Source organism: Drosophila eugracilis, unplaced genomic scaffold, assembly GCF_018153835.1.
Source record: "Drosophila eugracilis isolate 14026-0451.02 unplaced genomic scaffold, ASM1815383v1 contig_90, whole genome shotgun sequence".
NCBI lineage: Eukaryota > Metazoa > Arthropoda > Insecta > Diptera > Drosophilidae > Drosophila > Drosophila eugracilis.
The window spans coordinates 3311812-3327460 of record NW_024573812.1 but is presented as its reverse complement, the minus strand read 5'-3'; the positions used below and the strand labels follow the sequence as shown (position 1 = coordinate 3327460).

Sequence of the window (15649 nt, the reverse complement as noted above, 5' to 3'; positions counted from 1 at the left end):
AAGACTATGGTTACCAGTATGACCATACTGCAAGCACAACTGCTTATCTAAAAAACCACTTAAAAACCAAAACAAATCAAGAAGAAAGAGTTCGTACACAAAATAAACTTTATTATATTATAATCTAAGGAAGTTAAATAATATTAGGAGATGGGTATAAAATAATTGTCGAGTGGACTTCAAGGAATCACAAATAAATTAATAAACGCGTGGTAGAACCCGATCCACAAATCCAATAACAAATAGGCATTAAAAACATGGTAATTTAAAAACCTTAAAACTTGTTTAGAATGTATAAAAATAAATGCTTTTCAGGAACCGCTAGAACCGGATATTATTACCACGAAAACTAAGGAACTGACGGTAGAGGAGAAGCAAAAGTTGGAGGAGCAAAATAAACGTGGTTTTGTGCCCGAATTCAAAGCCAATAAGCTGGAAATAGATGCACAGAGAAACTGGGATATATTCTACAAGCGGAATGAGACACGCTTTTTTAAGGATCGCCACTGGACCACACGGGAGTTCCAGGAGCTGCTGGACCAGGCAAAATTTGGCGAAAAACAGACTCTTTTTGAAGTGGGATGCGGAGTGGGAAATCTAGTCTTCCCTCTTCTAGAGGAACAAACCAGCGAGGAAGGATGTTTCACAAACGAAAGATTTTACTTTTACGCCTGCGACTTCTCACCTCGAGCCGTGGACTTCGTTCGCTCCAATCCTCTTTACGATCCCACCCACATAACTGCCTTTCAATGCGATATAACGACGCAACAGGTGCACGAGCACATTCCGGCCAGCAGCCTGGATGTCTGCACCCTGATATTTGTTCTCTCCGCTATACATCCACAAAAATTTGTAGATGTAGTGAAGAACTTGTGGAAGGTACTAAAACCAGGAGGACTGGTGCTATTCAGGGATTACGGCCTGTACGACATGGCACAGTTGCGCTTCAAGCCAGGTAACAAGATTGCCGAAAATCTCTATGTGCGACAGGACGGTACCCGTAGCTACTTCTTCTCAGAGGAAGAGGTGTCAAAACTCTTCCTAGAGAACGGATTCGAAGTTATTACGAATTCTTATGTCCACCGACGAACGCTTAACCTCAAGGAAGGCGTGGATGTGCCGCGTATTTTCCTGCAGGGAAAGTTCAGAAAGATGAACCTCTGACGACAAAGTAACGTTCATTGTTACGTATTTAGTTGTTGTATTTATTTTAAATCAATAACATGGTTCAAGTCAACGTTCAATAAATATTTGTATGTATATATTAGTTTACACATGTATATGCTAATAAGTGATAGAACTAAAAGACTTCCTGTAGAATTCAATTGAAATTGCCTGGACCCAACTCTGGCTGAATGTCGAGTAGATATCGAATGTGTGAGCGTCAATGCTGCTTACCTAAAACAAGTGAAATGCACCGGGATTTGGATCTGAACGTTGTGTTCCCCGAAAATGGAACATTCGTCTCCCTTGACTGAAGCTTTAGCATACGATGTCTACCAAGGGTTCCGTGTGTATACATTTTGTATATATAATTCTTGTGACGTCCTAGCAACACTTAATCTAACCAACAATTGGATTTGGAATACGATATTACATACGAACAACTAAGAAAACCCATCAAATTCAACAAACTCAAACGATCCTTAATCCATAAATTCAAATCTCCTCTCCCGTCCACGGTTTTGTTCGGCTAATACACAGCGGTAGGTGGCGAATATACATATATAGTAGGGTGAGTGGATTTCTAGTCATGAAGATATTGGTGTGTCGGCAAGTAATCTGTGGATGGTTCTGAGTATTAACTATATAAGGTCCGACCAAAATGCAAGAGATATAATTGCACCTAACCAGAAACATTGCTTTATATTATGGAAATCGGAAAAATAAATTATTTGGTATTATTCCTTCAGAACTATTTAGGAAGTGTCCTACAATTATCCTTGGATTACTAAATGCCTTGAATGTTTATCGTTCTCATCTTTTCTTTCATACAAAATCCACTCACCCCGTTTGTGGTTGTAAATATATATACTTGATACTTGGGTTTGGCTAATCGCCTTTGGAACGAGACGATCGATTGCACTACTCCGCCAAGCTGTGCTCGGTCAACTTGCCGCCATTGCTGCTGCTGTGTCCCAGCGGCGCCAGTTCAATGCTAGAGTCGAAGCTCTTTGTGAGCAGGTCGCTGCTGGTCACCGAGTTGGTGGTGCTGCTCAGCGGTGGCAGGGATGTGTTTGCATTTACGCCCAGCACGCCGTCGTTGAGGTCGCTGTCCACGCTGAAGCTGTTACTGCCGTTTTCGTTGATCAGCGAGAGCGTCTGCAACGGCAAAACTTCACCAGTGGGTGGCTGCTCCGTACTGACATTCGAACTGGGCTCCGCCTGCAGCTGAAGCAAAGAGTTACGCTGCGTGTGCTTGTCGAACTTTCGCTGTGGTGGCTTCGGTGGTTCCTTATCCTTCTCTTTCTCCTTGTCCTTGGATTTTTTGAAGCCAGCAATAAGAGCCTTGTGTGCCTGCGCCTTGATGCCCTCCATACTGGGCCTCATGATAGAAGTGCGCGTGCCGGAACTCTCCTTTGTCGATGGCGACTCCTTGGTGCCAGGTTCCGCCTCCTCGGAGACGCTTGCTAGTTGCTGTGGAACCTGCTGCATGGTAAGATCTTGTACCTGGATGGGTATGTCGTCCGGCAGTTTTTTCGTTCGGAAGGAGGCGTTTGTGATCATGGACTTAGATACAGAAGTGGTCACCGTGGTTGTGGATGGCGTCAAAGCTACACTCAGGCCCATGGGTCCGTCGTTGGGCTGTCCGGAAGGATTCGCGTGTAGCGAATTGCGCACCGCACTAGTTACCAGGATCAGTTCCGAGTACATCTCGTAGGTGGCCCGGTTATGGATATCGTCCAGCGTCTGAATGGCTATCGTGCCATAGCCGTTGAACATAGCAAAATAGATTGCGTGCACCAGTTCGATAAGGAAGGAGGCGGACAGTGGAATGCGTGGTGAGGAGGGCTTAGGAAAAGTGGCTCCGGTTGCCGGATCGGAACTGGAAATAATATTATATCATTATAAGAACAAAACGAAGATCTGGAGTGTACTTTACCCATAACTCATGCGGTGACCGTGACCCGACTTTGTGGTGAATCCCTGATTTACCAGCTGAGAAGTGACCCGACACAAATGAAGCAGCGACGACTTCTGCGTCTGACTAACTTGCTGATTGTAGCAGAACAGCAACGCCGTTAGGATACGCATTCGGTTCTGGGCATGGATAGACTCTATGCGCTGGTGCGGCCCCCACTTGACCTCTCTGTTGCAATTTTCCTCCCAACGGCGAAGATCCGTCATGGGGAGGTTCTTTACCTCGTGGTAGACGGATGTCTGGGCCAGGATGGGCATGCGGAAGGCCACAACCTTCTGGCCCCCGTCGTCGGTGGAAACCTCGCCATTGTAAATGCAGATGAGTAGGGTCTCGACGCCCCGAGCAGCCTTCTTATCGCCGCCGGCCACCGAGTGCAGGTACGTGTAAACGAGAACCGGGATGAATTGCAGTGGAAACTTGTGCAGTGTCAGCTCCGGCGATCGGTAGAAGGCTAACAATTGCTGGCAAATGTCATGGACTAGAGCCTCATTTCGTTGACGCTCGTTGAAGATGGTAAAGATGGCCTCGGCGATCTCGGGGTCAGTTTCATGCTCCACAACGAATGCTTCCGCTTCGGCAGGCTGACCCCGTGTCCGCTGGTAGTCCGCCAGCCAGTCCCTCACCAGTTCCGCCATCGTCGTTACCCTTAGTTGGTAACAGAATCTGAAAAATAGAATGACAAATCCGCAGTCAGTGTTGGACTTTCAGGTGGTTATCAACGCTGCTCACCTTGACGTGAGTGGAAACTGGAATACTAGTGATATTAGTGGGTGTACTAAGAATCTAGGCTAAGGTTTCCCCACCCTGGGTTATATGGTAGCAGTGGCTAATTAATTTATCTCCCGTCTCCGCTGCTGCTCCCTCTTAATTTTTTCCCCAAATAAGCCAGGGCTACATCGCAGTATGCCCAGACATTAAATTTTTTGGAGGACCATATTTAGTCGTTTTGGTATTAAATTTATAAAAGTATTTTGTTGAAGCTCAATATTTGAAAAATAATACTGCGAAAAATATTTTTAATAAATTCCATTTATGTAATTTCTTTCTATATTGAGATCTTGTTTTATCTACTCATAATTTATTTGTAAATTTAGGAATAAAGTAAATTTCTTAATTTTATCCTAGTTTAGGATTCACAATTTTAGCATTTATGAAATTAATTTCACTTTAAAAATTATGGCATGATCAGGTATGTTGATGTGTTTTTTCTTGTTTTTAAAATCAGAAACCACCTTGTTAAAAATTTTGATAATCAATTTTTGCAATACTTAAAATAGTTTTAAAGTTTAATAGTCGACTAGCGGTGCTTTCTAATAAGATCCAAATACTTCATAATCTGTTATCAGGATCCTGTCTTTAGTCTTTGGTTGGTATAAGGACTAAAATTTTTGTGGCTATATTGATTACGGAAGATTAAGCAAACTGTCATCAAGTTAACTCTTAACTAGACATTAAGTGTATAAATGTAAATATGACTAGTTCACGGAAGAATGAAATCCGTTTGGTCTTCGCTAGCTGGGTAATCGTTGCATATCCTGTGCTAGCTCAACTCTATTTCGAGGACGCCAAAGCTCCAGCAGTCGCACCAAGAAGTGTGCCACTACGAAGAAGACAAGAAACCAGGATCCATGTTGCCACACAGCAAACACCAGTTCGCTTGTGGTGAAAGACCGCTCTTGCAGAACACGATCGTATACTTTCACTGTACGGAGGGCCACGTCCTCCCAGTTGTACAGCGTTTCCACCAATTCATTACATTTGTAGGGACACATCAACGGCGCTGTGTAGCTAGCCTGATCGGTAGGTGGATCAGAGGATGATGGCAGTTGTGGATGAGATGTATGCGCATCCACTTTCTTGCGGCGTCGTCTCCTACTTTTTCCATTAGTCTCTGACGACAAATGACCATTGGAAGGAAGACTTATCTTAAAAGAACTATTTTGATGCCGATCGATGGCAACCAAAATTGCAGCGTGTATGGCGTCTATGTCTGGTTCCGCCAATAGTATTAGACTCTTCGGCAGAACTTCTGGGATTCCACCTACACTAGTTGACACCACTTGCAGGCCACAGGAAGCAGCCTCAACAATGGCCATGCAGTAGGCCTCAGTCAGTGACGTATTTAAGAAAATGTGGCCTCGTACCAGGACATCGCGTACCTTATCATGTTCAACTGCGCCCACCATCTCCACCCTTTCCTGCATATTTGTCTTCTCGCGAATCTCTTCCAGCAAATCCCGCTTGGGTCCATCGCCAACAATAATAAAGTTCACATTAGGATTGTTTTTGAAGCGCGGAATGATGCCAGCTAACAAATCTATACCTTTGCGGTAGACTAGACGCGATGCCACTACAATGTTGACTGAAAACAAGAGTAAGTCGGTGTGCGAAACTATATACAGATGGTAAGCCTTACTTAGGTCATTGCTGGGTCGCTGTTGGGGATCAGGGGTAAACAAAGCAGTGTCCACTGCATTGGGGATGACGGAAACTCGATGTTTAGCGACTCGAGCACGTAATACAGTGTTCTCTTTGCCTATGTGAGATACGCAGATAGCATGATTCACCATGCCCAAGTTGACTTCCAATAGATTGTTGGTAAGAGCGGCCGACAAGTCCGCAAAGCCAAAAAGGCTATGATCCGTGAAAACAGTCTAACAAGAAAATAAAATTTTATTATATATCCTTAAGGCTCTAAATTATTATATTTTTACCTTTAAACCCAGGAGGGAGCCTACTAGCAGCGCTTCGTGGGCTAGTGCACTGAAGGCGGAGTGACCATGCACAACTTCCACGCGCTCCCGGAGAAGAACCGCACGCAGCATTGGCACATTGCAAACGGCAGTGGGCAGGATACACTGGTTGTAGCACACCTTGATGGGCAGATAGTATACCTTCATGCCACCTGTCACATAGCGAACGCCACAGCAGTCTCCATAGGCGTGGGTCAGCACGACGATCTAATTGTAGTTTAAATAATCGTTATCTTTATTGGCTGTTCCAATTGGCAATAGTCACCTTGTGACCCAGGCTGAGCAGCATTTGCGAAAGGTTGTAGACATGCTCCTCCACCCCACCGATGCTCGGGTAGAAGAAGTCTGACACCATGCAAATGCGCATCTTTCAATATTTAGCTTCTGGGATCTCCAGTTAGTTGACATTCCACATAAACAAATAAGTGCAAAAACTTAAACTAGAAATGTCAGTGTAACCATAACACTCGATGGTTTAGTGTTGCAACACGTCCAAGGAGAATCAGGCATTAAGCCCTTATTGCACGACAAAGATTTCTTTTAAAAAAATTTCACAGTTATTAAAAGCATTAAATTAAGGTGTTACGGTTCATATTGCTTATAAAGGTATAAATAAAATAAATGTATTTTTCTTCTATTGAATTAAAACATGGGTTTCTTATGTATTCTGATACAAATCTTTTTTTGTTAATACTTTTTCTATTTGTGTACCTAAGGTACCAAAAACGTGTAACTTTCCGGGCGGTGATAATAACTTTCCGCTAACACTTTCCCATTCTCTCGCAATTGCTGGTCACACTTGGATTGAACAGGAGTGGGGAGACGTTTTTGTTTTTTGGCTGGTTTCTTCATGGCTGAAACATGCAGAATTCCAAGGCCAAAATGGACGAATTCAAGAGCAAATTCTTGGACATATTGCACAAACAGGTAGCAGGTCACCGTACGGTTGAGTAATCATCAAATCTAACCCCGTTTCTATGCAATCTACCCACCAAACAAAAAACTACTCACGCACACACAGACGAACCGTCAAATGAAAATTCCTGCAATGGGCTTTTCGGATTATTTCATCCAAACGGTGACCACAGACACCTCGCCCAGTCATCAAACAGACACCATAGATATGGCGGATACCACTTCCAGCGAGACGAACGCACAAAAGTCAGACCAGGAGATCTTGGAGGGCATCGAACAGTGCTATTACAGCCCCGACAGCAATCCGCAGCTGTACGAACTCAAGGTAAACCAGGTGTAAAATCAGTCCCCTCTGACTTTAATCATGCCCCGTTGTCTTGTAGAAAGTTCTCAACGATGGAATAGACAACGAGCTCATCGAGGTCACCATTGCACAACTGCGCACTCAGCAAAAGGTTCTCACCAAGCAAGTTCTGCAGAACATCCTGGAGCAGCGCAATGCTTGCAGCAGTGAGTTCGCAGCCATTAACGACACCCAAAAGAAGCTCGAGGAGTCGCTTTGGACCTGTCAGAAGGCGAGATCTTATTTAAACTTTGCCCGCACGAACCTAACAACCACAAGCCTTGAGATCCTAGCAAGCTACCGGAAACGGGAAGTGCTCAAGGAGGTGTTGGACACATTAGTAGCCATCAAAAAGCTGGTTAGATAATGATTGCCCCCAATTCCGTAACTTAAACTTTAGCAAAATTTAATATTTCCAGCGCACCACCGATGTGGAAGTGCAGAAGCTTCTGGCAGATCACAACTATAGCGCTGCCATCGCCCTGCTCCTGCAGTGCAAGAGCTCCGCCGAGGCCTACATGCAGTTTAACTGCGTGCAATCGCTTTCTAAGAAGCTGCAGGAGACCATGCTGCTCATGGAGTTTCAGCTAGACACAGTGCTTAATGAGATGGTACTTGGTTTTGATGGACGGAAATACGCCAAGCTGCAGGAGGCGTACAAACTGGCTAACAAGTCGCTGATGGCTATGGACCAGCTGCACATCAACTACATTTCGGCCATTCACTCTTCTGTGAATGCAGTGTTGCGTGGTTACAGCGATCCTGGTCAGGATGATCAGGCAAAACCGCTTTACGAACAACTGTGCGAACAGCTTAGCGTGGATAAGCTACTCCCCTGTTTAATCAGTTTGTGCAAGACCTTCTGGACTATCCTGGCCTCATATTACCAGGTTGTTATGTGGCACAACAACTACAAGTTATATGGCCTGGAAGAAGAGGATTCCCCAGATATTTACATTCAGCAGAAACTGAAGAAGGGACAGTCTCGAGTGTGGAATGATATTTTGACAAAAGTGTGTCTGTTCCTTCAAGCGGCCAAGTTAAAAGCGCTCAAGTACGACCAGTTTATCCAAGTGCTCTCCGTGGTGCAGCGCCTTAAGAAAGTGGGTCTGGAGTTTTGCGGCGAGCAGTCAGAGAAATTAATCGAGACGATGCAGCAGCAGAGCGAAGAGTTCTTCCGACGCTACCATATTTGTTGTGTGGAGGAGATCTGTCTATTCCTGGATAACGAATCTTGGACCCAAGTGGACTCGTTTGCACATATCCTGCAATTGCCGGTAAGTAATTTTGAAACATAGGATATTTCAGTTTCTGCTTATTTAGCATATTGTCAATTGTATACAGGAATTCCGATCGGTTCGACACACTCTTAGACGCCACAAGTCCCCGACAGTAGCTTTGTTGGTCTCATCTAACAACTCCCCAATCAGCAATAATAACTGTGACGAGCTGGTTTCCGTACACTCCCAGGATGGCGGCAGCTCGATTTATGGTTCCTACGGATACTTTCTTAGATTCTCGGAAAAGAGTTCACCCTTTGATGGTGGATTGGATGCCGCTATGTTGGAAGAGGACATTCTTTCTGGAATCGTCGACGAAGCCTCTTGTTATTTCAGCGAGGAGAGCGATGACGAGCAGAAGAGTTTGCAAAGCAAAGAGTTCGATGACACCAACAAGTAATGTCAATATAAAATTACCCTGGAATTCGTTTCAATTGTAATCTTTTTCAGTCAACTGCTGGTAAACAACACTGCTCTGAATGTGCTGCGCATTATTGGACGTTATCTTCAAATGTGCAAGCTGTTGCACTGCATCTCGCCCAAGATTGTGGCTTGTATGCTAGAGCTCATTGACTTTTACGCCTACGCTGTGCACGAAATCTTTGGAAAGGATGCGGTATTTATATTTAAATATATATTAAATATTTTTTAAACAAAGTAATATTTTTAGCCGGTAGCAACAGATAATATGTATTCCCAACCACTAGAGCAACGATTGCGATCAGTGGAGGTGAATGTCCTGCCTCAAACCAAGCTTTGGCCACTTAACTTTTCCTCCCTGGTAAATGGAATACAATTTTTTTTTATTGTTTACATTTTTGATCACATGTTTTTGCAGGCCAACAACGAATTGGCTAATCCGGACACACTTTACGGCCTGTCCCAACGCATTGTAGCCGTGGAGGCCGGTCGTAGTATGCTCCAGCAGTTTCACATCCTTCAAAACTATTTGAACCACCTGCTGCCTCTCGCAGAACGTCCGACTTTGGCCAGTTATTTGCAATACAACGATTATATGGTCGATCTGGCTAAACCCGTTTACACATGCGTGACGTCGCGCGTCATTGATTTGACAGCTATACTGGCTCAAATGGGTAAGGTTAAATGGGATGTGAATCATGTGATACACCAGCACAGCAGCTACAGCGATGTTTTAAACAGGGTAAGAGCAAAAATTATGACAATATTTTATGCATTTTTTAAATAAATTTCATTACAGAACATACAAAGCTTTGCTATGTGTTTGGAGGAAATTGCCAAGGAGGTGCCAGTGCCCAGCAAACATGTGTGGAATTCCATGGCCCATGTGGCCACGCACCTACTAGTGGAAGGGTAGGTCATCCATTTTTTAAAAAATAAGTTCTTAATTTAATGGTTTTCTTTATTCTAGATTTTCTAATGTAAAGAAATGTTCTGCTGGAGGTCGAGCACTTATGCAGCTAGACTTTGCGAACTTCATGTCGTTCCTCGAACTAATATCGAACCAAAAGTACCCACAACATCGCTCCTATGTAGATGTGTTCATTAAGACCTACTACTTTGCGCCCGAGCAGTTCGAGCAGTGGATTGAACAGCAGCGATTAGGCACGCATGAGTATTCCGTTAAACAGTTGAACAACCTTATTCAATGTATATTCAGCGACAAGCGTACTCGGCAAAGGATGCTACAGTTGCTAGATGTTGGAACACCCAATGGGGTAACCACGTCGACGACGCCGTCAAGTACGCCGCAGAAGAATAACCACGGATCCGTAACAGGCTCAAATCTAAGCAGTGTTATCTGAGCTCCCCTTAAAAATTATTTTATTTTATTTATTTTTTTATAACCCCGAGCTAACCTTGTTAGTAGATCAATCTCGTGACATTCTCTATGTGTATTTAACATTCCGTTTAGTGCAAATTAACATTGTGTTTAGGCTAAAAATTCTACCTTAGTTATACAGGTGATCTCCATGATGTACTTCGTTTCGAATTTCGAATCTCCCAAGCCCTCTTAAAGTGCAATCCACTCTCTGTTTTTCGCTCTCTCAGATGCAACGCAATTGGCAAAACTTTGTAATTGATAAGTGACAATTGGTTCATCGTTCACCGTGACTTAAGTACCTAGAGAAAGCAGACATATATACACACAAAACACGTATAATTAAGATGCATAAATACCTATTTATTTTACTACCTATTTATAATATTTATTTGCAGCAGGAAACGGACAAATAATTGTAAAACAACTCAAATGTAAAGGGCAGCATATCGATTTGATTTGTGCGCCTACCACGAACACACACCATTAACTATTTAGCAACTGTAACAAAATAACAAAGATTACATATTTTGAGATATGCATATTACATACAATGGGTATTGTGTCTTATCATCGTGGGCGTGAAATGATTGACGTAGCATATCCTTAGCATGACTTGAATTAGTTTGGGAATAATATAAATAAATGAGGATATCGTGATGAACAGCACATAGTGAAATGTGGACAGCGATAAAAGTTTTCATTTTTTGGACACCCGTCCTAGTTAGTGGATCGACTGTGGAGTTTATCCTTAGAGCTGCAGCCGAATCTTCACTTTCTTTGTTAATAATCCATAATGATTACTGCCCGGATACATGGTTAAAGGAAATCTTTCAGAATCACACGATTCCGGTGGTAGTTCTGCCAGCTGGAGAGCATTATATAAAAATACATGAGTTTTCTCGACCGCTACACATATTTTGCCTGCCTGGCCATGAACTGCATAACGATCTGAAGATACTCAAAGAACTACTCGCTTCTTTAAACGATGTTCCTAATTCAAAGGCACTATTGTATATATCCAATAGTTTCTCTAATCGAACCACAATGGACAGTCTTCTTAGAATCTGCTACTATCAACGTATACCCAACGTTGTCGGACTTTTAGCGGCAGATGAGCATCTATACTTTTACAGATATCATTTTTACCCCGGATTCCGATCGGAATATAGGCCTCTGCAGTCTTTAAACATCTTTGATAAGGATTTTCCCAACATGCAAGGTCATCCTCTAATTGTCATGCCTGATCAATGGCTTCCTCGTTCCGTACTTTATATTGACAAACAAACTGGAAAGCAAATCCTATCTGGATCCGTGGGCCGCTTCATTAATGTGCTGGCCTGGAGGCTCAACGCCACTCTGCAGCTTGCCCAGACAGTGACTCCCGGGCGCTTTTTTCATGCCACAACCCTCAAGGAGCTGGGGAAGAACATGACTATTGATGTTCTTGCCAGTATATCGATGCTGGAGAGGGGAGAGCAGTTGGTTCGAACCAGTTATCCGTTGGAGTTAACCCATATCTGCCTAATGATCCCGGTGGCTCAGGAAATTGCTTTAAAGGACATATATTTCCTTTTAAGCAGTGTTTCCAATATGCTCTTAGGTATTGGTATTGTATTTACCTATGGATTGATTTTAAGTCTCCTTGAGATTTTGTCCAATCGCGATGTGTATTTTGTGGATCTTGTGTTAAATGGCGAAGCTTTGCGTGGGATTTTGGGTCAATCTTTTAAGATGCCAAGCAGCCGTTCCAGCCGGTTGATATATGTAATGCTGGGAGTAATAGGTCTTAACGTAAGCAGCATATTTGAGGCGGCTCTGGAAACAATGATGGCGCATCCACCTCGGGAATTTCAAGCACGCAGTTTTGCAGATGTTGGGAGAAAGCGAATCCCGTTGGTTACCACAGAAGAAGATTTGCACACCCTGGATGATCTCCATTTGACTTTGCTGGTGCTTAATATAAGTGAATACCATAACGTGAGAAATGGGAGAAACTCCAGCAATGCCTACTTTGCCTCCCGATTGCATTGGACTTTATACAGTGAGCAGCAAAAGGGCTTCACCCGGGAGCTCTTTATTTATTCGATGGATGCGTGTCTATGGTCCTTGGCTTTTTTATCGTTCCAATGGCCCCAGAGTTCCATGTTTGCAGAGCCCGTCAGCAAACTCATCCTAGAGGTAAGGGCCAATGGACTGTATCAGTTCTGGGTGGGCATGCATCACTATGACATAATAGAGGCAGGTTTGGCCAACACGGAGGATCCCAGTCGGCAGTTAAGTGAATTGAAGCTGACTATTGCTTTGCGAGTAGTTGATCTGCAATGGGTGTGGCTGGCTTATGGTGCTCTTCTGGCTATTGCGTTTCTGGTATTTCTGCTGGAAGTTTTTTGGGGCATAGTCTCATCATATCTTCACAAATTTATTGGATAACTTGACAAACTCCATAAAATTTTAGGTTTGAAATATAAATTTAAAAATCACTTAAAACAAAACAAATTAATTTACAATATAAAAACTACTCATCATCATCTATAATTTCAATGGGAGACTTCGAATCATTGGGATCATCGGAACTTTCCGAGTCGCTTGTGGGATTCTTAAGTTCTTCTATCTCATCCTTGAGGTCTTCTATTTGCTCTTCGTAACGCCTCTTCTGAGAGGAAAGCTGTAAAAGATAGCCTTTTAGAAATGGAATATAAATTGAGTAATATGTACTTACCATAAAATCAGATTCTCGTTGAGCAATTAGTAATTTTTTTTCACATTCGTCTTCGTGTTGTTTTTTGTTGTTTTGTATTATCTCCTGGAAAGTAGCAGTAAGTTCCCTCCGCAATTTCTCTTCTAGAAGTTGCATTTGGAGGACATGGTCGTACTTAAGCTGTTCTATCTGTAATTGCAGGCGTACGTTTTCGTCCTCGAGCTCTTTGGTGTAATCATCGCCCTCACACGTTGACATCTTCGAGAACTCCATGAAGCCACAATAACTGACGCGATGCTGCTTTATTACGGGCTCCTTAAAAATTATATTTTTCGCGATGGAAGCGAAATTTAGGACGTTTAGGTTCTCCTCGTAGTATTTGTCCAGCGGGGTAACAGTGACAATCATGGCCAACTTTTCCTTGCCTAACAGTGCAGCCTGTAGCAGCATCGTTAGTTTGGAGTCTCGATATGGAATGATGTCAGCGTTTTTTTTCTTTTGAACTGTGCTGGCTGCATCTAGACAACGGCCAAGTACCATTAGCGAGGTGTTGATGTTTTTCGCCTCTTTTAGTCGCAGGCCTGAGGTTCCCGTGTTGTTCACGCGTTCTGAACCCGCCAGATCGCAAAACTTGTACGAGCTTTGAGTGGTGATTCCTGAGCGGTTGTATTTAAGTATGTCTACAGTAAAGACACAATGGGATCGACTAGAGTTGGCGTTCACTGAGGTAGAGGCGTATGTGGAGCGCTGCTGGCCTAGCCGGAGTAGTCTTAGAGCCTCCTCACTACTTGTAACGAAAACACTGGTCAGTCCCTTTATAAATACTTGCCCCTTATTTCCGACGATCTTCAGGTTTTTTCGCGGTGCCTCTGTCAGCTTATCCTGTTTCGGCGGAATAGACAGCAAGTCGTATACAAGTTCGTTGTAGATCTCCACAAAGGACACCCACACCAACACGGAAACGTCGGTGGAGGACTTCGTCTCGAAAGTGTGATCACCATCAATGACCTGCTTTAGTCGGTGATGATGGGCAGTGATATCGGGACACGAGTCCAAAAGTTTTTTCCGAATTTGCAACTCCTTCAGCGAGGCATCGTCCTGCAAAAACACTATGCTTCCGTTGATCAGTTTTAGCTTCGGTGAGCGAAAGATAGTATCCTTGTAAATAGTGAATATGTTCTCCAGAGCTCTCGGAATGATTCCAGCTCGCACATCATCTCCTAAAACAGTACATGAGTAATTAATTGTTAAACAAAATATATAAGAAGTTCCTTAGATTACCCAGTAATGTGTAAGTTTTTCCCGAGCCCGATGTGCCATATGTCATTATGGTCACACACTCTTCCTCCATGATCTTGGGTCCCACACACGTATCGTATATGTCCCTTTGGCCGACGGAGCTATCGAAGATTGAAGTGAAACCAAAGTGTTTTTCCATGCGGTTTACGTTGTTGCTGGTCGAGTCTATTTTGCAACTGGTGATGAGGACATTGGCTTCCTCCGAGACGACGTACGCTTTAGATGCGTCCTTTACGGGTCGCAGGCGCAGAAAAACCTGCGGTCCCGACTCCATACTGCTGCTGTCAGCCGCGCTGGTAGCGCAGGAAGCGCCTTCAGTCATTTCGCTCGACTGGTACTTGTACTCCGATTCCGTGTCTGAATACTCGGAAAAACTATCCTCCTCCGATTCCTGAATGTTGTCAAACAAGCGCATCTTTTTGTTTGGTCGCGGCCGGAAGCGACGATCGATGGAGGGATCCCTGGCCATCAGAAAGGAGCGCATCTCCCTCTTCGGTACCTCCGTAACCTCCTTGCTTTCCATGTTGCTCCAATTAATTGGGTTTAAAGGATACTTTTAGTTACTTTCCTTTCGCGCTATTTTTCAGACGCCACGGGCCTGCCAACCTCCGTTTAATTCAAAATGACAGCAAACAGCTACACTGCTTGTGTGACCGTATGAATATTCAAATTGTTCGTTAAAATATACTAATTAATATATTTTATTTTTAAATTCCGTTTTGTAGAGTATAAATAAATTCCATAATTAATAGAATAATTTTTAGATATTAGAAACAATGGGTTCAATCGTTTTTTTTTATTTGCTCACGTACAGGTCAGAATATGAGCTATAAGGCTATAAGCTATAAGTTAGGTAAACAAATAATTTACTAGCCATATATCTTTCCAAAACAAATATTTACACACAAAATGAATTATATTAATAAATAAATATCATACAAGTTTTTATGCAAATGTCCAGTTCATTGACTTGATTATCGCACATTCTTCAATTTGTCCTATCTGTTTGTAAGTTTGTGCAGATTACCAGCGTCAGCAAATAATTAGGTGACAAATTACCGGCACACCACTGGCACACACATTTGTTTAATGTTTGGTTATCAAGTCTGGACAGCATAACAGGCTGTACAAATGGACCGCCCTGCCACCAAATATGTACTCAAAACGTAAATTATTTGCACTTGTTTACTTTCTTTTTTCAGTCCGATTTTTATATGCTCCCTGTCTGGAAATTCAAACAAATATTGACTCAATAAAAAAAAGAATAGTAAGCGAAACAATTATCATTTGTTTTTACTTGACAAATATTGTTGTAAAAGCTCTTAATGAATCGAAATTGCGCGGTTGGGTTTGAGAATTAACAGTTAAAAATGTTCACATCTAATATCATTTAAATTATAAGTAAATTTGCATTT

General features: G+C 42.9%; 6 protein-coding genes across 6 annotated transcripts; 3 read left to right on the top strand and 3 right to left on the bottom strand.

Annotated features, from left to right (window-relative positions):
- Positions 1-54: 54 nt before the first annotated feature.
- LOC108113170 (tRNA N(3)-methylcytidine methyltransferase METTL6) lies at positions 55-1260 on the top strand. The gene is made up of 2 exons (XM_017223687.1): positions 55-260; positions 316-1260. The coding sequence occupies exons 1-2, from the start codon at positions 258-260 to the stop codon at positions 1162-1164; spliced, it is 852 nt and encodes a 283-aa protein (XP_017079176.1). The 5' UTR covers positions 55-257; the 3' UTR covers positions 1165-1260.
- LOC108113169 (hyccin) lies at positions 1185-4031 on the bottom strand. Its single transcript, XM_017223686.2, has 3 exons — positions 3872-4031; positions 3104-3805; positions 1185-3046 (listed from the first exon to the last, which is right to left on the bottom strand). Exons 2-3 carry the CDS (start codon positions 3775-3777, stop codon positions 2086-2088), a joined length of 1635 nt encoding a protein of 544 aa, XP_017079175.1. The 5' UTR covers positions 3778-3805; positions 3872-4031; the 3' UTR covers positions 1185-2085.
- Positions 4032-4398: 367 nt separating this feature from the next.
- Positions 4399-6352, bottom strand: LOC108112187 (phosphatidylinositol N-acetylglucosaminyltransferase subunit A). Its single transcript, XM_017221999.2, has 4 exons — positions 6161-6352; positions 5857-6102; positions 5559-5796; positions 4399-5504 (listed from the first exon to the last, which is right to left on the bottom strand). The coding sequence occupies exons 1-4, from the start codon at positions 6260-6262 to the stop codon at positions 4654-4656; spliced, it is 1437 nt and encodes a 478-aa protein (XP_017077488.1). The 5' UTR covers positions 6263-6352; the 3' UTR covers positions 4399-4653.
- Positions 6353-6699: 347 nt separating this feature from the next.
- Positions 6700-10781, top strand: LOC108113082 (syndetin). Its single transcript, XM_017223527.2, has 10 exons — positions 6700-6822; positions 6917-7135; positions 7194-7511; positions 7573-8430; positions 8498-8829; positions 8884-9049; positions 9104-9214; positions 9272-9595; positions 9653-9765; positions 9824-10781. The coding sequence occupies exons 1-10, from the start codon at positions 6757-6759 to the stop codon at positions 10215-10217; spliced, it is 2901 nt and encodes a 966-aa protein (XP_017079016.1). The 5' UTR covers positions 6700-6756; the 3' UTR covers positions 10218-10781.
- Positions 10782-10912: 131 nt separating this feature from the next.
- On the top strand, positions 10913-12667 carry LOC108113081. Its single transcript, XM_017223526.1, has one exon. It carries the CDS (start codon positions 10913-10915, stop codon positions 12665-12667), a length of 1755 nt encoding a protein of 584 aa, XP_017079015.1.
- Positions 12644-14854, bottom strand: LOC108113080 (kinesin-like protein subito). The gene is made up of 3 exons (XM_017223525.2): positions 14217-14854; positions 12957-14155; positions 12644-12902 (listed from the first exon to the last, which is right to left on the bottom strand). Exons 1-3 carry the CDS (start codon positions 14755-14757, stop codon positions 12753-12755), a joined length of 1890 nt encoding a protein of 629 aa, XP_017079014.1. The 5' UTR covers positions 14758-14854; the 3' UTR covers positions 12644-12752.
- Positions 14855-15649: the final 795 nt, after the last annotated feature.